The sequence below is a fragment of the Ictidomys tridecemlineatus genome, chromosome 12 (genome assembly GCF_052094955.1).
Source record: "Ictidomys tridecemlineatus isolate mIctTri1 chromosome 12, mIctTri1.hap1, whole genome shotgun sequence".
NCBI lineage: Eukaryota > Metazoa > Chordata > Mammalia > Rodentia > Sciuridae > Ictidomys > Ictidomys tridecemlineatus.
The window spans coordinates 100,663,883-100,684,702 of record NC_135488.1 but is presented as its reverse complement, the minus strand read 5'-3'; the positions used below and the strand labels follow the sequence as shown (position 1 = coordinate 100,684,702).

The window sequence follows — 20,820 nt, the reverse complement described above, 5'->3', positions numbered from 1 at the left end:
ACTATTAGGTTTTCTCATTTAACCTTGTATCCTAGAGAGTTTTTTCATGTCACTGTAAATACAGAGGTTTGTCTGATTTGTTTTATTACTACACATTATTCCATAGTGTGGATACACCAGGAATATAATTGATCAATTTCCTACTGATGGACATTCAGGTTAGTTTTACTTATCTTTCTTTTTTCCTTTCTCTCTGTTGGCTGGATGGGTCTTTCACTATATGAGCATCCAAATTTGTACTTTACTTATTTTGTCTCCCCTGGACTTCAAGACTAAGGGACCAGGAACATGCAAGATGGATTCTGCTGTAGGCAGAGTTTGTTACTTGAGGACAGGCAGGGCCACTGTGGCAGATTTTCTATGGTTCAGCAACTCAACCAGGGTCCTAGTCTTTGCCTTCAAAGACCTCATGTTTAGCAAAAGGCAGACGTGTGAGTGACCCATGGGAGGCAGAACAGCATACAGGGAGGGGAAGCCTCCTGTCTCACTAACTGCACCCGTTTTTCATCCTAGCCCACCACTCACTGGATTTGACACTGAGCAAGTTATTTCACCTTCCCAAAATCTTAGTTTCCCTACATCTAAAATGACTATTTTTTTTCTCATAGGGCTCTGATAAACAAGAGGATACATATAACGTTCCTGGCACATAGTGATCTGTGAACATTGAGTTTTCAGGAAACTAGCCAATCAGGTGGGGACACAGGTTCTCTGAGGTCTTAAGTCCTCATAAATGAAGAGCAGAGCCCTGAAGAATGGGCAGCATTCCCCTGGCAGAGCTGGAGGAAAGCATTTTAGTGCACAGAAAGGTAGAAGTGAAAGTCCTGAGTTGGAAATGGGAGGCGTGTTTGGGGGTGGGGAGTAGTGTCCTGTGGCTGGCTGGAGGGACACATTCATTAACCAGAGGAGGAAAGGCCTTTCTAGGATGTATGCAGGTGGTCTTCTGGCACAGAGGACAGAAATCCAGGACACCTCCAGGGACTTGTGCCTCAAAGCTGAAGCTGCAGATCCACCAAAAGACCACCGTTGGGGTCAGCCATGACCCCAACCTCATCCCTTCCCTCATCCTCCTGCCTTCTTCAGCATGGGCCTCCTCCCAGGCTTGGCCACTCCCAGCATTCAGCACCCCCACCTCTCAGCAGGGTTGGGAGGCAGGCGGAGGATTTTCGCGGGGGCTGTGCTGGGTGGGCAGTTTTCCCAGAAGAAGGAGCGAAGCTAGACTGAGTTGGCGCCAGCTTCCTCAGATGTAGACATCGCTGGCTGAATGGCCAGCCTGCCCCAGCGAGCTTGAACTCAAGGACTCCCTCAGGCCCTGTGTTCCTGCTCTGAGGGTGCAGTCCTGTACCTCAGGGGAGTGGCATGCCACAGAGGGAGGCCAGAGGGGCACCAGCAATGCCAGGATTGGGGCATAGCCGGGTTAAGGCCAAAGCACGGTTGCTGCCAGGCACCAACAGGAAGAGGAGCCGCCTTAGCAGGACAAGGCAGGACCTGTGGGAAGAGCCCAGCTGGAGTGACCAAAGATGGTGCAGATCTTCCCCTACCCCTCGAGGGGCCAGAGCTAGAAGCCCGGCTGGTGGCAGGGTAAGGAAATCCTGGTCCAATAGAGGGAGCCCTGGGGAGGCAGGGGTTGGAAGGCAATGAGCCTCACTCCATGATATTGTTCCTGCCCAAGAGTAAGGACATGAGCCCCTGAGACTCCTCAGAGCCCTGTGGGGCTGATTGGAATGAATCAGAGCTGGTCTTAACCAGAGCATAGCTCAGAGAGTTCCCTTCACTTCTCTGAAGGAAACTGAGGACCAGAGGAGGGATGTGAATTACCCAATGTCCCCAAACAGCAGGGATGGGACCTGGTTAGTTTGTTGTGACCCCTGGTTTGTCGTCCCTACCCCTTTACCACAGCAGCCTCTTCATCTCAAGACCTGGCTGGGTCAAGGGTCAGCCCTACTGAGAAGGGTGTGGCTCTGTGTCCCCCCTGGGCCCAAGGGCACCCCAATAAGCAGGATTCAAATTGGGGAGTAATGGAGAGAACCCTGGACGCTTGGGTTCTGAGTCAAGCTTTGCCACCTGCTGCCATCTGACTCTAGCCCAGGCCTTCCCACAGCTATAAAACAGGGCGGGGCAGAGAACCACAAAGGTGGGCTGAGGTCTATCAGTTTTTGCTGTTCAGCACCCACTACTGCAGTAGGATTTCTAGAATGCTTTTGAAGCCAGGGTTGATGGGGGTTCGGGGCCAGACCTACTCACTGGTGCCCTCTGTGCAGAGTGAGGCCAGTCCTGAGAATGCAGCACGGGAGCGGAGCCGAGTAAGGACGCTGCGCCAGGCCTTCCTGGCCCTGCAGGCTGCTCTGCCTGCCGTGCCGCCTGACACCAAGCTCTCCAAGTTGGATGTGCTGGTGCTGGCCACCAGCTACATTGCTCATCTCACCCGCACTCTTGGCCATGAGCTGCCAAGCCCTGCCTGGCCACCCTTCCTGCGTGGACTCCGCCACTTGCACCCTCTCAAGGTATATCATAGGCCCAGGGACATGGCTGGGGAGATCTCTGCTCAAGACCCTGAGGCAAGGTAGAGTAAAGGCGGGGGCACTGGATTGGGGCCCCTGCTGTGGGCAAAGCTGACATCAGGGTCAGTTTTTCCTGCTGTTGCAGAGGGAAAAGACTCAAGACTGGCTCTTGGGGTGGGACCAACCCTGTATTTCTCATGGGGTGGTGACTGGGAATGTGGTTCCTCCAAGAAGAAGGAAAGACTCTGGGGGTTCTTAGTGTCAAAGGGAAAAAGGAGCATGTCCTAGGGCCAGGGCTTGGGGAAGCAAATGGCACCCAGGAAAGTCCTTGATCATCATGCGGCTTTACACCTTGCACAGTACTGACCTCAGTGTCCTCTGAACTCCTGTTGCAGGAGAGAGCCACTCTTTGGGACAATCAAGTGGGGGGCAATAGTGCAGCATGCACTGTTTGCCATACTGTCACCTAGCTTTCCTGAACCTCAGCTTTATTCTATGTGAAATAGAAGCTAACAGGAGCTTGCTTTCTCCTCTTGAATACAAAATAAGATTATGAATGATAAGTATAATTAATGATAATCGCCATTGCCATGACAGACAACATGGCTGAGGTGCTAAAGCTATGCCAGGAGCTAGGCTAAGTGCTCTAGCATGCTCTTATCTCTTGACCTGTGCAAGAACAAAATGAAGATTACAGATGAGGAAGCAGAAGGAGGGCAAGAGACTGGGTGTGGTTTGAGTCCAAGGGAGTCTAATTCCAGACACCTTGCTCACAGTCCCTGAGCAGGCCCCAGGATGGCACCGTAAGGAGCCGGTTGAGAAGCACACTTTGCTCTCTGAGGAAAACATCGTAAGGGGTCAACTTTATTTTTATGGAGGATACTTTCCACCCTCTCTCCCCTAAATATCATGGTCCTGAAATATCTTGAAACTTGAGGTCTTTCTTTCTTTCTTGCAAATCTAGCTAGCCTGCAAGATTCAGAAACAAAATGGTACAACTCCAAAATGCTAAAGGTGGCACCTGGTGCAGGGTTCTGAGATGACAACAGGATCCTTCACTGTAAAATGGTGACCAAGTTAAGGCCTTTGCATGTAGTAGATAAATATATTAAAGAATGAAGACCTGGTTAGGTCTAGAACAATCTGGCAGATTGGTGAGGAAGGGAGGTGAGCCAGAGAGAAGCACCCTGTGTCCCTAGTGGGAAGGGCTGTTAGAGAGGAGGGGCTGAGTCAACGTGGAGTTTTTTAGGACTGCTTGCTCCTGCTGGAAGAAGTGAAAATGCCTGGAGGACCCCAGGTGAGAGGGAGTTCTTCCTGCCCACCAGAGGGGGCCCTTGATCTCCTCAGCCAGCTCCTCCTGTGTCTCTTGGCCAGACTCAGGGTATCTGGAAAATGTGTGGGATCCCTGGCGTCAGAGCTGTGATGCCTGGGGGAAGGCATGAGGCAGGGGTGCTAGAGAAAGAGAAGCTTCAGGTGTTAAGGATTCTGGACAATGAAGGGCAGCAGAGTCACTCACCACCCATCCCGTGTCTTACAGAAGTGGCCCATGCGATCTCGTCTCTATGCTGGAGGTCTGGGATGCTCTGGCCTCGACTTCACCACAGCCATTGCCTCCTGCCAAAGAATGAGGGATGAAGAGATGGGGTCTCAAGTCTCTGGAGAGGCAGATGTTCTCCTTCGTACCAGGCCACCCTCACCAGCTCTTGGTGACAAATGACTACTATCACACTCATCCTGTTCTCCTAGACCATGCTTAGGAACCTGAGTTTTCTACCAGCGCCTACCCATCTTCTCTCTAACTCTCAGCCATTGGATTTGACTCTGGCTCAACTTCCAAGGTCTAGTCTGCAGACTAAGTGAAGCAGCGGTGGAGAGTTCCCAGGGAGCACAGAATAGAGAGCCTCACCCTTGGCTCTTCTGTGGCAGCTACAAGGAAGTGGGCGAAGAATGGGTTTGACTTGGTTCAAAGTCAAGTGAGGCACCACCCCTCCTTTCTCTCCCCTAAGGCTCCTACAAATCTTCTGCACACAGGTAGAAGACAAAAATCATGGCGCAGATGCAGAAGGAGGGGCCAAGATGGCAGCTGCCACAGGTGCTGATGGGAAAGCCAGGGGGCTTCATAGGTTCTTGGTAGCTTTAAGTGTGAAAAGACCTAGGCCCGTGTCACATAGCCAGAGGGAAAACAGAAGAAAGAAATATGCTTTTTTTATATGGCACTGTGAGATGATTACCCAACGTCAAAGAGGCAGTGAGGAATTTAGGATTCTTGTCTCTGGATGCTGTGTCTCTCCAGCTGCCCCTCATCACTACATTTTCTCCTTCTCTGGGTTTTGCATCCTTCCACTGTTTCTGTTTTGACATGAGTTATATCTACAGGTTAAGACATAAAGCTTACATTGCTTACGTTCCAGTTTCTGGAGAAAGTTTTAGATAGTCCCAGCTGTTTAGTTTGAGATCTTATCCCAGAGGCAACTCCGTCTTAACGGAACCAGGCAACCATTCAAGGCCCTGCCTATGCAGGATGCTGATATGCCCATTTAAATCCTCAAAGGACCTTAAAAAAAGAATGTGTATCAACCCCCTTTCCAGGGGTCGATCCTTACAGTCTCCTCTTTCCATTATGTCAGAAACCTTACCTCAAAGGAAAACAAGACAGGCCCAGGGTCAGCGGGTTCCCAGTGCTGTTATTGTCTGAGGTTTCATTGACTCTGGAGTTATTTCTACAATCAGTCTGTAAATTAGCTCCCTAGGCCAGATTCTCCCACAACCATCATCCCACCAGGCTGTCCCTAAGTCCTGTCTTGAGATGCCAGAAATGTGATAGCTCTGTAATAGAATTCATCACTGGTCCCGAAGAAATAATTTGAAGACTAATCACAGAGTCTACATACAGAGATGCACTTTCTAGGTCAGATGAAGCTTCAAAGCCAGCACCTGAAGTGCAGGCAGGGAAGGAACCAACTTTTTGATAAATTTCAGCATGTAGGCAGACTTAAGTCCCAACAGGGTATGGTTAGTTGCAAGCCATCACTGTCCTCATGAGTGTAAAGTTCTGGGGCGGCTGGGAAGAACTGGGGTCGGTCCTCCTCAGAGCTAGCTGGGAGCAGGGAATAGCGGGCAGGAGTGACTCAGCAAGCTGGGGTGGAGGTAGGAAAGGAGACACAGTACGTCCCAGCCTGAGCCACATGGGATGTGGGAGCAGCTGGACTGTGGCAGGGAGCCATGGGAGGAGGCCTCAGCCAAGGCTGAACACATAAATCTGCCTGGAACCCTGTCTCTGCTGAGAATCCTGCAGAGCTTGTGCAGAGCTGCTTCTGGGCAGCTAGACGGGGCCAGGCAGGGCAGAGACCAGGTGTGGGAGGGCGAGAGCAGTGTTCTTCACAAGACCATAAAAGTCCAGCTTGAGTGTTCTATTTTTAAAGCTGAATAGCAGCATCTCCCTGGTTGAGTTGGAGGGGGTAAGAAAGGTCTCCGATGAATTTCCTCCTGAAGAGTGGCACACAGTCTCTTTCTGGGCATGAAGGAACTGGCTTTGGAGTTTTATTCTGGGGTTCCCTGAGACCCTGGAACTTCTAATAACTGAGTAGACTTTGATCTGGAGTTTTCCCTGCCCCCACCTGGCTCGGACTCAAGCCTTTGCCTCATATCATCAGACTCTGGGTGACCATGTCACCCTGGTATAGAAGACAAAGAGGGCAAAGGGGTGAACCTGGTGAGTCTGAAGAAGGGCAGGTTCCATCAGGACAGTTTCTAAGGCTGTCTCAAGCCCTTTCTAGGCAAAGTTGTTTTCCTTTGTGCCCAGGACAATCCTCTGTGGTCTGGGGGTCATCTTCCTCAGCTGGACACCCAACACAGTCAGGCCAGGGAGCCAAAGGAATGCTCAGAGGATGACTGTCCTTGCCCTCCGTGATGAGATGATGCTGGCCTTGAGGAATATCAGGTTGCAGACCAGAATCCATGAACCACCCAGAACCAGGTGTAGCCCCTTTGCCTCTGCAGCAGAGCAGATGGTGTTTATTCTAGAAGCTAGGGAGCATGGGTGAATGAAGTGCTGGAGGCAGCAGAGGCAGCTGAGATCCAGGCCCAGAAGATTTTGTTCCCTAACAGCAAAGGTATGCAGGAAAGAAGCTGCTATGTTCTAATAAAACCCACTTGTTTAAGTATTATTTATGGCTGCCTTCCTGATACCAAAGCAGAGTTGACTAACAGAGACAGACTGAAAAGCCTAAAATACTTACTCTCTGACCCTTACAGAAACAGACTGCTGACCTCTGCTCTATCAGGTATCAAAGGTATCAGGGGTATTCAAAATCTGTTCTGGAAACCTTGGGGGGCCAAATATATTTTTATAATATAAGATGCTATTTACCGGCTGGAGTTGTGGCTCAGTGGTAGAGCACTTGCCTGGCATGTGTGAGGCACTGGGTTCAATTCTCAGCCCCACATATAAATAAGTAAAGGTCCATCAACAACTAAAAAACAAAATTTAAATAAAGGATGCTATTTACCATTTTTTACTCTTATTCTGTCATGGTGTAGTGGAATTTTCCAGAAGCTATACAACATGTGATATTGCAACAGATGGAATGGAGAGACATATAGGAGAATCCAGCTATTAAGAAAGACACTAAAGATATTTGCAAAAATATAAAAATATTTCTCACTAAATATTTCCAACAAGGAAAATAATTATATTTCATTAAAATGTTATATATGTATATTGACATAGAATGGATTAATGGTCATGTTATTTTAAAATAAATATTTTTAACTCTCTATTTTAATTTCTAACATGGTAACTATCAACAGGTACAGAATAAAAAAAAAAACTCTTTGTTTGGGGTTTTACTTTCTTGAGAGTGCAAAGGAGTCCTGAGACCAAAAGTTACAGAATCTGGGCTCTAGAATAAATTGATGACAGTTAAGAAAGCTCTCTCCCAGGTCCTATATCCTGAACCATCACAGCCCTACCTTCTGGCCACAGCAGACACAGTAGATTGGTCCTGTCCTTAGAAAGGCAGAGGTCTCTGGGCACAGGGAGCAGTTGGTGGTGAGGACAGAAGCTGGTGGCCTTTTGAGTCCCCACAGGGAGGTCTCTTGGAGAACAAAAGTGGGGCTGCTGCCCTGGTGGGCTGAGCCATCCTGAGCCATCTCCTCCTTGTCTCTGCTGTCCCACAGCACCCCATTCATCTTCTTCTCTGGAAACAGGTCACAGTCTGTGGGGACATCCTGGGAACATGCAGAGCAAAGACAGTGGAGCTGGTAAGAGTGGGCAAGGGTGGTGAAGGGACACATGTAGGAAAGCTTGGGCCCCGCTAGAAGGGAGCCCAGCCAGGCCAGTGGGGGAGCAGGGGAGGAGAGGGAGGAGCACAGTGCAGAGCAGGAGTGGGATAGGGCAGCAGAAAGGCCAGGCTGAGCTGAGCTGATCCCCGAGCCAGCCCAGCCTTGTGGAAGGGCAGCTGCTGGGGACAGTCCCTGTTTAGGCACATGACTAGAAAAAGGAACACTGGAGAGAGGGGATAGAAAAGGGGATAGGAGGGGACCTGGGAGGCAAGTGGCATCTGCAGACAAGAGAAGTAGGTCATGTGACAATGGGTCCCACCTGGCTGTGGCTTCTGCAGCAAAGCGGCTTCTGACAGGACAAGGGCAGGAGGGAGAGGAATCTCAGCAGCACACAATAATGGTCCAAGATCCAGGGGTTGGCCCTGCGTGCCCCCAAAGGCAAAGGAATTTGTGAGTGACCTCTGGAGAATGTTCCAAGTCCTCAAAGCAAGTCCTCAAAGCAAGTCCTTGGCTGTCCCTTCAGCAGAGGTCTCAGCCCTCTCCCACCTCTGGGACCTCTGCTGGGAAGCCTGGCTGTTACCTACAGCCAAGGGCTCTGAGGGGCAGAGTCCTTCCTCCCCGACTTCAGAGTTCCTGAAAGCCCCCCAGCCCCTCCTCACTGGTGATCCCCCACCCTCAATGGTAAGCAGACCCCCCTCAAACTCCCACACCAGCAAGTAGCCTCAAAAAAAAAAAAAACAAAAACAAAACACTATTGTTCCTGCTTTGTTGAGGGGCCCTCAGTGAGATAAGACAGAAGAAATAAAAGAATAGGTAGAAAGGAAACCTAAAAGAAAGGCAAGGACATATAATTTGAATTTAAAGTTCCATATATTTTCCAGACCTGGCACTTCCCAAAGCAGTCTCTCTATCTATATCATCCTGAGAATGACCAGACCACCATAAGCCCCCTCGAGATCACCAGACTGATGTCATTCCCATGTCTTCCCATATGATTTCTCACCAGGTTTATTTTCTTTCTTTCTTTCTTTCTTTCTTTCTTTCTTTCTTTCTTTCTTTCTTTCCTTCTTTCCTTCTTTTTTCCTTTCTTTTCTTTCTTTCTTTCTTTCTAATATTTTTTAGTTGTAGATGGATATCATACCTTTACTTTATTATTATTATTATTATTATTATTATTTTAATAATCAAACTCAGTGCCTCACATGTGCTAGGCAAGCACTCTACTACTGAGCTCTTCAACCCCAGCCCCCAGGTTTTCTTTAAAAGGGGAGTTGGTGATGGCCCACGTTTTCCCTTGATTGTGTATTCCTTGCTTTCCTAAATAAACCTGTGCTTCCATTGACATGGGCTGAAATTTCATCACATGTGTCAAAGACCCCACTTGTCCTGAATTGAGTTTCTTGCTCTCCGGGAACTCTGAGGGACCCTCTCCTGAAGCTATCTCTTCTCCCAGGACATGGGGAGTAAACATCTCTCTCTTCTTGGTTGAGCCTGAGTTTGATCCTTTTCCCTGCTGTCACATCCAGGCTAGCTTGGGAAGGTGAGGATGCTGCCTCCTTGTGGGGCCAGAGTCCCTGACCCAGCAGGTGATCAGCTGCCTGACAGTGAAACAGAGGACCAGAGCCAGCTCCAAGGTTAAGAGTACCCTCCAGATGATACTATGACCAGCCAGTTAGGTTATCAGTGGGGACAGAAGCAGTAACTCAAAACCAGCCTCATTAACTACATTGACAAGTTATGAAGGGATGGAGACAACTGTTTTTTTTTTTAACTTAAAAAAACTACAAAAAAAAAAAGTGATCCAGGAATCAAAATAGAAATAGTTAAGGATGATAGGAGGTGAAAAAAACAAGTTGCATAAATCAAGCTGGCCTAAATAACTTGACAGTTGTATTGAAGCTTTGGTGGTTCAAAACCTCTGGGTTGGGTCCAAGTTGGATGAAAGTAAATTCCGTATCCACATCCCAGAAACCACAGCTAACTTCATGGTGACTAGCTGAGCCCCTGGAACTCTTGAGATCCTTTTGAAAATACAGGTACCCTCTTCTCATACACCCTTTGAAATGAGGTGTTGTGAGGGAGCCACCAAAATGACACAACAGGTGAGTATAAAACCATTAAAATCTTAATACACCCTGAGAAGTACAGCCAGAAGTTGAAACAAAACTCATTCATAACACTGAAGTGTAGGGATAGATGCTCCTCGACTTATGATGGGATTACATCCAGACTAAATTAATCAGAAGGTGAAAATCTCATAAACTGAAAATATATTGAATACACCTAGTCTATCAGATATCACACATAGAGTAGCAGTTGTTCCCCTTGGAAATTGTATGGTTGACTGGGAGATGTGACAAACTGTGGAACCTCATACCACTAGCCAAAGAAAAGATCAAAATTCAAATATGGTTTCTACTGAATTTGTATTTCTTTCATACCACTGCTAAGTGGAATCATCATAAGTCAGGCATCATCTGTAATCAAAAAGGCATATATCAACAAAATGTATTAAAAGGGCTGGGGTGTAGCTCAGGGGTACATTGCTTGCCTTGCATGTGCAAGGCCCTGGGTTCACTCCCCAACACAGAAAAAAAAATCCTTTAGAATATATTAACCCCCCCAACATACACTCAGAGCAATAAGAGATCTAAAATCAAACAGTAAATGGGCTAGAAATGTAACCAAGCATCCTTCTAAAAAGAACTCCAAATGGCAAAAGATGCTCAATTTCATTAGTAGTTAGAAAAATGCAAATTGAAATCACTAGATTCCACAAAACACCCACTAGAACATGTAATGTCTGTATCTATTAAATCCAGTAAGTTCACTCCAAAGTATGAAACCCCCCCAAAATGAGTGCACAATTCATCAAAAATATATATGAGAATGCTCATAATAGCATTGATTATAATAGCCCAAACTAGAGTTCTGTGTTAGCTTCCCATGGCTGCTGGGGCTAGGATTCTGCTAACCACTTTCTTCTTTGCTAGCGGACACCTGGCTAAGTTCTGCCAACAGAGGGCGCTAGAGGAAGCCTTTCAGACAAGAGGAGGAGGAGGAGGGACTGCTTGCCAGAGCTTCCAGAGCCTGAAGTGTCAGGGAGGTGAAGCTCTTCGTCCCTGCAGTTGCACTTCCAGTTTTTTCTCATGCTCAGAACCAGTGTTTATTGTGCCCCTTACAGATGCCGGCAACAGCTGTTACCGCACTCTTTCCTCTGAAGTCTGGGTTGCACCTCTGCGGGGCCCCTCCTCCAAAGTTTTAGGTTCCAGTAACTATCACCTCATCCCCTTACTACCTCTACTTGCACTTGCTTCCTTCAGCTGCCACCTCTGTTTCCTTGGCATTTTCCTTTTGCCTTTTCAGTTCTTATAATAAACTACCTCTGTTAAAGTAACTGGTGCAGTTTTTATGTTCCTAATTGGACCATGATGGATAGAAGAACCAGGTTAAGATTTTGTGGAAATCTGACCTGCCTCCTGACCAGAAAAACATGAAATATCGCTCCCCTTTTAAACAGGGAAACTGACCACTGCAATAAAGTCTACAGAGTCTGTACAGCCTTGCTTGGTTTGTTGTCCAGTGTCTTGGCATAGTTACATAAATAAACCAGGGTCACAGGGAGTGGAGCATGGTGGGTGTGACTGGCTGCCATGCGAACAACTGGGGTCACACCATCTTTATGAATGTTATCTGGCTGAACACTTCTCCATACACACACACTCCTATGAAGGTCTATGGGGGGAAAACAGCATCTTTTCTAAAGTTTTCATGATCCTAAGTTGTTACAGTAACTGGATCAACAACACCCAACTCCAGAGGCCCCTTGCCATTAAATGGTGCATTTAGTAACACCATCGTAAGGGTTGATTCATTCATCAGATTATAAATGCATACAGAGATTGCCTCAGCAAACTAACAAGAAAGTTATGCAATTGGAAGGCAAAAAGTTTTGTAATATGCAAGGAAAATTATATACCACGAAGGATGTTGGTGGGGAGGAGTGGGGGAGAGGGTGGACTAGGTTTATAATAATTCACAACGATTGGTATATAATTTTCCTAACCCAGTTAAATACATCCCTCCATAGTTCCCACCATTTAAATCTGTGTCTAAATAAAGCAAAAGTACAAAAACTGCTTATTTTAAGTTCTATTTTTATTTACACTCAGAACCAGAATGTTATCTTAAGATTTCCCTAATGTATAAATTTTAGATTGTGCCAATCTAATCTAGAGGTACTAGATAGGGCAAAAATGAACAGAAGTTTTCTCTGAGTCCCTTCAGATGACATGTTTTATCAGCCCAGTTGTATTCTGTGAGCCAGTTTTCTGATTTAAAAAGAGAGAGTGTGTGTGAGACCCCTTTAGCTCCCTGAAGGCACTAAGAAATTCTATTCAGTCTGGAACTTGGTGGTCTCTATTCCTGGGCAGAATGGCCTTTATTATCCAGAATAGCCCGCTGCTGGATGTCTCATCTTTGTGTTGTCAAATGTATTCAGCAGGCATTCGTAACTGAGGCAGTGGTGCAGGTGGTCATCTCCAGATTCTAAGTGGATGTCCCCTTGGGTCCTGGCTGTATGGCCTGGCTGTCATATCCCTCTCAGGAAAAACAAGTGTTAGGTGCTCCTTCTTTGCTTTAAGGATTCATGTGAATTTCTCTGAAGTGACATGGCACTGAACTCCATGCTACTGACACAGTTAAATTAGTCGTTAGTCTTATGAGGTTAAGTCATGCCAGAAACTTGGGAGTTAAAAGTAGATCAGTCTTCATGACCGTGAAGTTAAGATAACACACCAGGAGACGAGAGGTTGGAAAGTCAGCTCAGCCTTCCAAGACTGTGTGGTCAGCAAATATACCAGGAAGCCAGGACCAAGGAAAACACAGCAATTAACCCAGTTATGGATCAGGTCCACTAAGACAGAAGGATAGCCTGCCTGCTGTGAGACGATATTAGCCTTCTCTAAAACAATATTAGGATTTCCCCCCAAGAACAAAAGGCAAGCATACTGTAGAACAGTCACTGAGGTATCTATAGTTACTTTACCCTATTAGCATAGTGAAACTCACACCCGAGGTAGACTCTGAGATAATAATGGGACGCACAGGACTTGAAGAGGCAGCAGAAAGAAAAGCGCAGATGTGGCTGAAACTCTTATCTCCGCCTGGGGCAACAGGGAGAGACCTTGTCCTGGCCTACCTTAGAAGCACTCTAAGGCTACACTTTCTGTCCTTTGTTTGAGCCAGCCTGGGACTTCTGTCACCCACAAGGAGGCTCCTTTGTGCTCAAGCATAGGAATAAAATGTCTTGTTCCTGCGCCAATGTGACTTTACCTGATTCTTCCAATGGAAAGCCAACAGCCCATAACATTGCCAACACCTCTTACATGGGAAAGGGGAATCCAGTCTCTCCTGCTTGCTAAGAGTGTGGCAGAGGCCCCCATTCGAAGGTAGCTACAGTCCTCAGAGATGATAGCTGGGTACCTCTTACAACTCGTCAGTGGACTCCATTAAAGACAGACGAAAATGCAGGGGTGGGAAGACACTGTGTGAATGCACCCTTGACCCACCGCCCTTCCCAACGCCCTCACAGGAGTCATGAAACAACCACAGTGAGTATTTAACAGAGCTTCAGGCCATGATTTCTCTTGGGATCCACAGAGGCAAGACCATGTGGAACTTTCTGCTTTATGACCCTGGACATGAACACCAGGATCATGGTGGAGAGAAGTCTTCTTCTCCTGAAGCTTGGGATAAAGACTGTCAACTTGAGGAGCCCTGCAGGAACTCACTTGTCAGGCCCAGTGGATCCTCCTGAAGAGGAACCCAGGCCTGCCCCACCCATTGTTGAGTCTTGGAAGCATCACCCCATGCTAACAGATAGACACGGAGAAGGGCTGCTCCAGAAGACACACCCTTTCTGCACACACGCACTCAGTGTGGCCTCCTTCTTCTAGTGGAGGGTCAAGGGTGGGCATATTTGTGGCTGCAGTCCACTAGGAGAAAATGGGCATCTTCTAATTCCTGGTGTGTCACCTTGGTCCAAGAGACCCTGGCAGCCTGTCCTGAATGGAAACATCCAACCATTATTGGTTAAAGAAAACTACCTAAATAACTCAATACTCTGAAGAAGGGAAACTAAGCCAAATACTGGTTTCTAATGACATAGAGCCAAGGCAAGTAACAGACTTAATAAAAAGTAGTACCAGCAACTGGCACACTAAAAAGACTTTCCTCCCCTGCACCAAACCCTTTTATAGCAATAATAGCTCACCACTATCTCCCCACTAAGCCCACAGGGGTGTTTGAAAGGGGCTAACTACACCCCACATCTAGGCTTAAGCCCTCGATTCACTTTATTCTGAGGGAGACAAACCTAGGATTTTGTGGTCAGGGAATGAAAAGGTCCCCATCTTACTCTCCACTGCTGCTTTCCAAGCATTTCTTCTACCTCCAATTTCAAAAGCACCAGGAGCATCTCCCCCACTTTTTTTTTTCAATGCTGGGGAAGGAACCCAGGGCTTTTTGCATGCCAGATGAGCACTCTACCACTGAGCTACAACCCTATCCTGGTACCAACGGCTTTAAAGTTTCTACCAACTGATCTGTCCCGCAATATTCTTTTTTTGGTGGTAACTTCTACTAATCATTCTCTGTCCTTCACTGAAGACTTGAGCAACAAAAGTGTCCTCTATTGTTACCGTTTCCATGTCTCTGCCCTCTCACTCCAGGTCCCATCTCCACCTCACTTCTAAAACTGCATTGGTGAGATCATTGACGGCTGCCTTTTCCCCAAATCTCATGTTGATTTTGTTCTCTCTCTCTCTCTCTCTCTCTCTCTCTCTCTCTCTCTCTCTCTCTCTCTGTATTGGGGAGTGAACTCAGGGTGCTTTACCACTGAGCCACATCCCCAGCCATTTTTATTTTGAGATAGGGTCTCAACAAAGTTGCTTAGGGTCTTCCTAAGTTGCTGAGGCTGGTCTTGAACTCACGATCCTCCTGCCTCAGACTCCCAAATCACTGGAATTACAGGTGCATACCATTGCTCCCATTGATTTCTGTGGTTTCATTATGCTGACTTTTTTTTGTTTTGTTTTGTTTTTTCTTTTTAGCATCATTTACTCTTGACCACTGATCCTTCTTAAAATGCTCCCATTCTTTAGGCTCCTCACTGGTTGTTCCTTCTGAGTCTTCTTCCTAGCTCCTCCTCTACTTCTATTCTACTTCTAAATGTGAAAATAGCATAGAGAAACTGAATAAGGAGAAATTCATGATAAGCAAAGGCAAAAGGCAGATGACAACTGTATGATGGTATTTGCAGCTCAGGTCAGGGACACAGAGGGATCTCCCTAATATTTGAAGAGCTCCTAAAAACAATCAGAAAACCACCAATAACCTGATAGAAAAATGGAGAGACACAGAGATTAGGAAAAGGATTCAAATGGCCATTAAACAATACAAAGAGGCCAGCTTATTCATCAAAAAGAGAAATATAGATCAAAATAACACTGAAATACCATTTTCACTTGTCATATGGTTAAAGATCCAAAATTTGACAACATGCTCTGTGGGAAAAGGTCTCAACTATTGCTGTGAAATTATCATGAACAGATCTCTGAGATATTTTTAAATGAATTAGGAGAACAAAATAGTGTGCATATCATGCTACAAGAACATATGTGCTTTCTTCTATTTGCATAAAGACCCACACATAATAATGAAAAGCAGCTGCTTGTCAGAGTGGGAACTGTAATGGATAGAGGATAAGGTGAATATGAATCTTTTAAGTGTATGATTGTTGCTTATTGGGCTTTGAGCTATATGAGGGTATAAATGAGAATCAAATAACTGTGATCTAAAGAGTTTCTTGGTTAAAAAAAAATGTGCCTTATCTTTAGAAAGAGTTAGCAGGATGTGTGGATCCTAGGCCCAGTGTTGCATGGATCAGAGATGATCATCACAGTGTAGAAGGATGTTTATGATGACAGGCTACAGCATCTCCAGACATACACTGATTTATTTGAATACTTTACCTTGGATGCATGATTTGGCTACGTACTGACTCAAAGTTTGCCAGAGCATCAGTGAACCGGTTACCTTCTTTCACCGCCACCTTCATGGAAGTAATGGCATTAATTGGATGCTTTTAGCTGCTGAAAGAAAACACTCCAAATCAAATGACTTACACAACAAAGACAGCCATTATCTCACATGACATGGCAAAGTAGAGGCCAGGTGGTCCAAGGTTGGCTCAGAGCCTTGATAAGGTCATCACAACTCCAGATCCAACAAGTTCATCTTTCTGCCTTGCTTTCCTCCACATGTTGATGATGTTTCTCGTTGCGGTTTCAGGGTGGCTGCAGCAATTCCAGACAATGCATGAAGACATGATTTCATCCACATAAAAGAAAAGGGATGTTTCTTCCTATGCATTTTTTTATTAGAATAAAACAAAAGCTTCCTAATACATCCTTCTGATTTATATTTAAATGATAATTTATATGATTATTAGTCATATTATTAATTACAATAATTTGATGCTGCTAGGGAACCAACACAGGGCCTTTGATGCTAACCAGGCAATCTACCTCTGAGCTACATTCCAAACAAATTTGTTTGTTAAGACAACAATTATTCTATATTAATAATTCTTTGACAAAAGGAAGAATCAGGCAAATTAAGATTAAAAAACCACCTGGCACTAGGCTGGGGCTAAAGCTTGGTGGCAGAGTGCTTACCTGGCATGTGTGAGGCACTGGGTTCAATCCTCAGCACCACATAAAAATAAACAAGTAAAATAAAGGTATTTTGTCCATCTACAACTACAAAAAACAATTTTAAAGAAAAAACCACCTGGCACTGTGGCACATGCCTGTAATCCTAGCAGCTCAGGAGAATCACAAGTGCAAAGTCGGCTTCAGCAATTAATGAGGCCTTACACAACTTAGCAAGGCTCTGTCTCAAAATAAAAAAATAAAAAGAGTTGGGAATGTGGCTCAGTGATAGAGCTCAGTGGTTGAGCGCCTCTGGGTTTGTTTGATCCTTGGTACAACACACACGCGCACACACACACACACACACATACACACAAAACCCTCTTTGGCAAACAACAATATCCAGATACTTAAGTAGCTGAGCTATGTATCCAAGATTGAATGCCATTTTACAAGATAGTTCATTAGCAAGGCTTAGAGATTGATAGTTGTATTCCACAAAGGATAATATGAAACTGTTGGAGCCCAAATGTCTGTAAGAAAATTCCCATAAGTAACAATGAAAAGGCACTTTTATGATTGCAAAAAGAAAACAGGAAGATAAGAAGACATTGCCAAGTACGAAGTTCACAAAGTTTGGAAAAGGGGTGTCCAGAACACAGATCTGCTCAGCTGATGACTAGGTAAATAGCACAATTTCTGGGGTGGTGAAGCAGCCCAGATTTTCTGTATTTTCACAATGAGTCATCCCAAGAGCAGCACTATAACTTTTTTAAAAAAAATTGATGAAATTAACATGACATAAAAATATATCATTTTAGCTGGGTGCAGTGGCACACACCTATAGTCCCAGGTACTTGGGGGCTAAGGCAGGAGGATTGCAAGTTCAAGGCCAGTCTCAGCAAGGAAGGTCCTAAGCAACTCAGCAAGACCCTATCTAAAAATAAAAAATTAAAAGGGCTGGGGATGTGGCTCAGTGGTAAAACACCCAAGGTTCAATCCCCTGAATATATATATATATGTGTGTGTGTGTGTGTGTGTGTGTGTGTGTGTGTGTGTGTGTATTTTTTAAATCATCATTTAAGCGACTTTAAAGTGTACAATTCAGGGGCTTGCATTACATTCACAATGTTTTGCAACCGTCACCACTCTCTTCCCAGAATATTTTCATCCCCCATAAAGAAGACTTTGCCAGCCACAGTGGCACATGCCTGTAATCCCAGCAGCTCCAGAGGCTGAGGCAAGAGGATGGAGAGTTCAAAGCCAGCCTCAGCAAAAGTGAGATGGTAAGCAACTCAGTGAGACTCTGTCTCTAAATAAAATACAAAATAGCGTTGGGGATATGGCTCAGTGGTAGAAAAAGAAAGGAAGAGAAACTTTTTTTTTTAATATTTATTTTTTGGTTGTAGTTGGAAACAAATACCCTTATTTTATTTATTTTTGTATGATGCTGAGGATCGAACTCAGGGCCTTGCACATGCTAAGTGAGTGCTCCTTCACTGAGCCACAATCTCAGCCCAAGAAAGAGAAACTTTTAACCAACTGGATGTTGTAATTCCAGCTACTTGGGAGGCTGAGGCAGGAGGATCACAAGTTCAACACCAGTCTGGGCAATTTAGTGAGACTCTGTCTCATAATAAAATAGAGTCTTGTGCATATAAGGGCTGGAATGTAGTTCAATGATAGTGCACTTGCCTACCATATGGGAGGCACTGGATTTAATTGTTAGTACAAAACAAAAACAAAACAAGGGGGGCTGTAGCTGTAGCTCAGTGGTAGAGCATTTGCCTAGTACGTGTGAGGCACTGGGATCCATCCTTGCATAATATAAAAATGAACAAATAAAATAAAGGCACATTGTCCATCTATATCTACAAAAATTAATTAATAAATTAAAAAAAAAAACGCAAAACAACAACCAAACAAAAAAGGCCTTTAACCAGAAAGTGACTTCATTCCCCATTCCCTACAGCACCTGGCACTGATCTATCTTCTGTCCATGTGGTTTTGCCTCTACTGGATATTTCATATAAATGGAATCATACTATATGTGAACATTAGTATCCAGTTTGTTTCACTAAGCATGAAGTTTTCAAGGTTCATCCATGTTGAAGCACCTGTAAGTATTTAATTCCTCGTCACTGCCAAATAATATATCATTTTATGGACTTATCACATTTTGTTTATTCATCAGTTGATGGACATTGGGCTGTTTTCATTTGTTGGCTATTATGAATAGGACTGTCGCGAACATTGCTGTTTTATTTGAATATCTGTTCTCAATTCTTTTGAGTACACATCAAGGAGTAGAATTGATGGGCTATATGATAGTCTGTGTTTAACTTCTAGAGGAACTGCCAAAATGTTTTCTACAGTGTTTGAACCATTTTACATTTTCACCAGCAATATATGAGGGGTCCAATTTTTTTAGTTTTTCACCAATTAGTGTTATTTTTTTATTTTGAGTTGTTGTTTTATATATGGCCACCATAGTAGGTGTTAAGTGGTATCTCTCTCTCTCTCTCTCTCTCTCTCTCTCTCTCTCTCTCTGTGTGTGTGTGTGTGTGTGTGTGTGTGTGTGTGTTTGAGATGGTGTCTTGCTGTCTTGCCCAGGCTATCTTGAACTCATGATCTTCTGCCTCAGTTTCCCCAGTACCTGGGATTACAGGCAGGTGCCACCATACCTGGCTTCATTGTGAACTTGGTTAGCATTTCCCTAATGACTAATGATATTGAACATCTTTTCATGTCTTTGTGGGCATTTACATATCTTCTTCGGAGAAATGTCTGTTCAAATCTTTTGCCTGTTTTTTCATTGGGTTATTTGTCTTTTTGTTGTCATGGTGCAAAAGGTCTTTACATATTCTGGATACTAACTCTTTTCAGAAATATGATTTGCAAACATTTTGACTCATTCTGTGGTTTTGTTTCACTTTCTTGAAAGAGTCCTTTGATGTAAAAAACGTTTTAAATTTTGATAAAGTTCAATTATCTGCTTTTTCTTTTGTATCTTGTGCTTTTAGAGTCTAAGCATCCATTGTCAAATCCAAGGACATCAATCCCAATGTTTTCTTCGAAGGTTTTATAGTTTTAGTTCTTACTTTTAGATCTTTGAGCTCTTTTGAGTTAGTTTTTGTATATATTATGATGTAAGAACCCACTTTTTTTCATGTGGCCATGCAGTTCTGTTCATTTCTTGATTCTCAATTTAATTCCATGGTTCTGTGTTTATTTCATGCATTTTATACATTCCATACTGTTTTGATTATTGTAACTGTGTAGTTAAGTTTTTAAGTTGGGAAGTGTGTCTTACAAATTTGTTCATACTTTTCAAAATTATTTTACTATAATTAAAATTATTTTACTGCTATTTCATGTGAATTTTAGAATAATCTTGTCAATTTCTACAAAAGTCAGTTGGGATTTTTTTTCCCTGTGGTACTGGGGATTCAATCTGGGTCCTTGCACATGCTAGCAAGTGCTCTACTAGACACTGAGTCATCTTGTTGATTTTTTTTTAATTAAAAAACATTTTTTTTAAGTTGTTGATGGAACTTAACTTTATTTATTTATTTATATGTGTTGCTGAGAATTGAACCCAGTGCCTCACAATACTAGGCAAGCACTCTACCACTGAACCACAACCCCAGTCCCAGGTTGGAACTTTAATAGTGGGAGCATTGACCATGTATATCAATTGGGGAATAGTGCCATCTTATCAATACTAAGTCTTCCAAATTTATCTCCTGTTCCAATACGTGAACAAGAGGTAAATTTCCATTCACTTACATTGCCTTTAATTTCTTTTGATAAACTTTGTAGTTTTAGTGTACAAGTCTTGCCTCATTTTAGTTAAACTTATTCCTGAGTATTGTATTCTTCTTAATACTATCATAATTAAAATTGATTTCTTGCAGGCTGAGGTTGTGGCTTAGTGGTGAAGTGCTTGCCTAGCATGTGCAAGGCACTGGGTTCCATCCTCGACACCACATAAAAATGAATAAATAAAATAAAGGTATAAAAAACGTTGTACTTGGGGGCTGGGGATGTGGCTCAAGCGGTAGCACGCTCGCCTGGCATGCATGCGGCCCGGTTTGATCCTCAGCACCACATACAAACAAAGATGTTGTGTCCACCAAAAACTAACAAATACAAGACAGTTTACTGAGAGTATCTTCGGTTAATCTCTATCCCTTGCTCCACCTCACAGGTCATTTACAACCTCCATGTTTGCACATTTTGCATGAGATAAACTCATTGTCATTATGTTGCCAGGAAGATTACCATCAGCAAAATATTTGGGAAATGTGTTGTAACATCCT

The 20,820-nt window shown here is 44.4% G+C and overlaps 1 protein-coding gene across 1 annotated transcript; it reads left to right on the top strand.

Annotated features, from left to right (window-relative positions):
* The first annotated feature begins 1,335 nt into the window (after positions 1-1,335).
* Positions 1,336-5,656, top strand: Tcf23 (transcription factor 23). The gene is made up of 3 exons (XM_005322541.5): positions 1,336-1,581; positions 2,262-2,504; positions 4,039-5,656. Exons 1-3 carry the CDS (start codon positions 1,360-1,362, stop codon positions 4,216-4,218), a joined length of 645 nt encoding a protein of 214 aa, XP_005322598.1. The 5' UTR covers positions 1,336-1,359; the 3' UTR covers positions 4,219-5,656.
* The last annotated feature ends 15,164 nt before the right edge of the window (positions 5,657-20,820 follow it).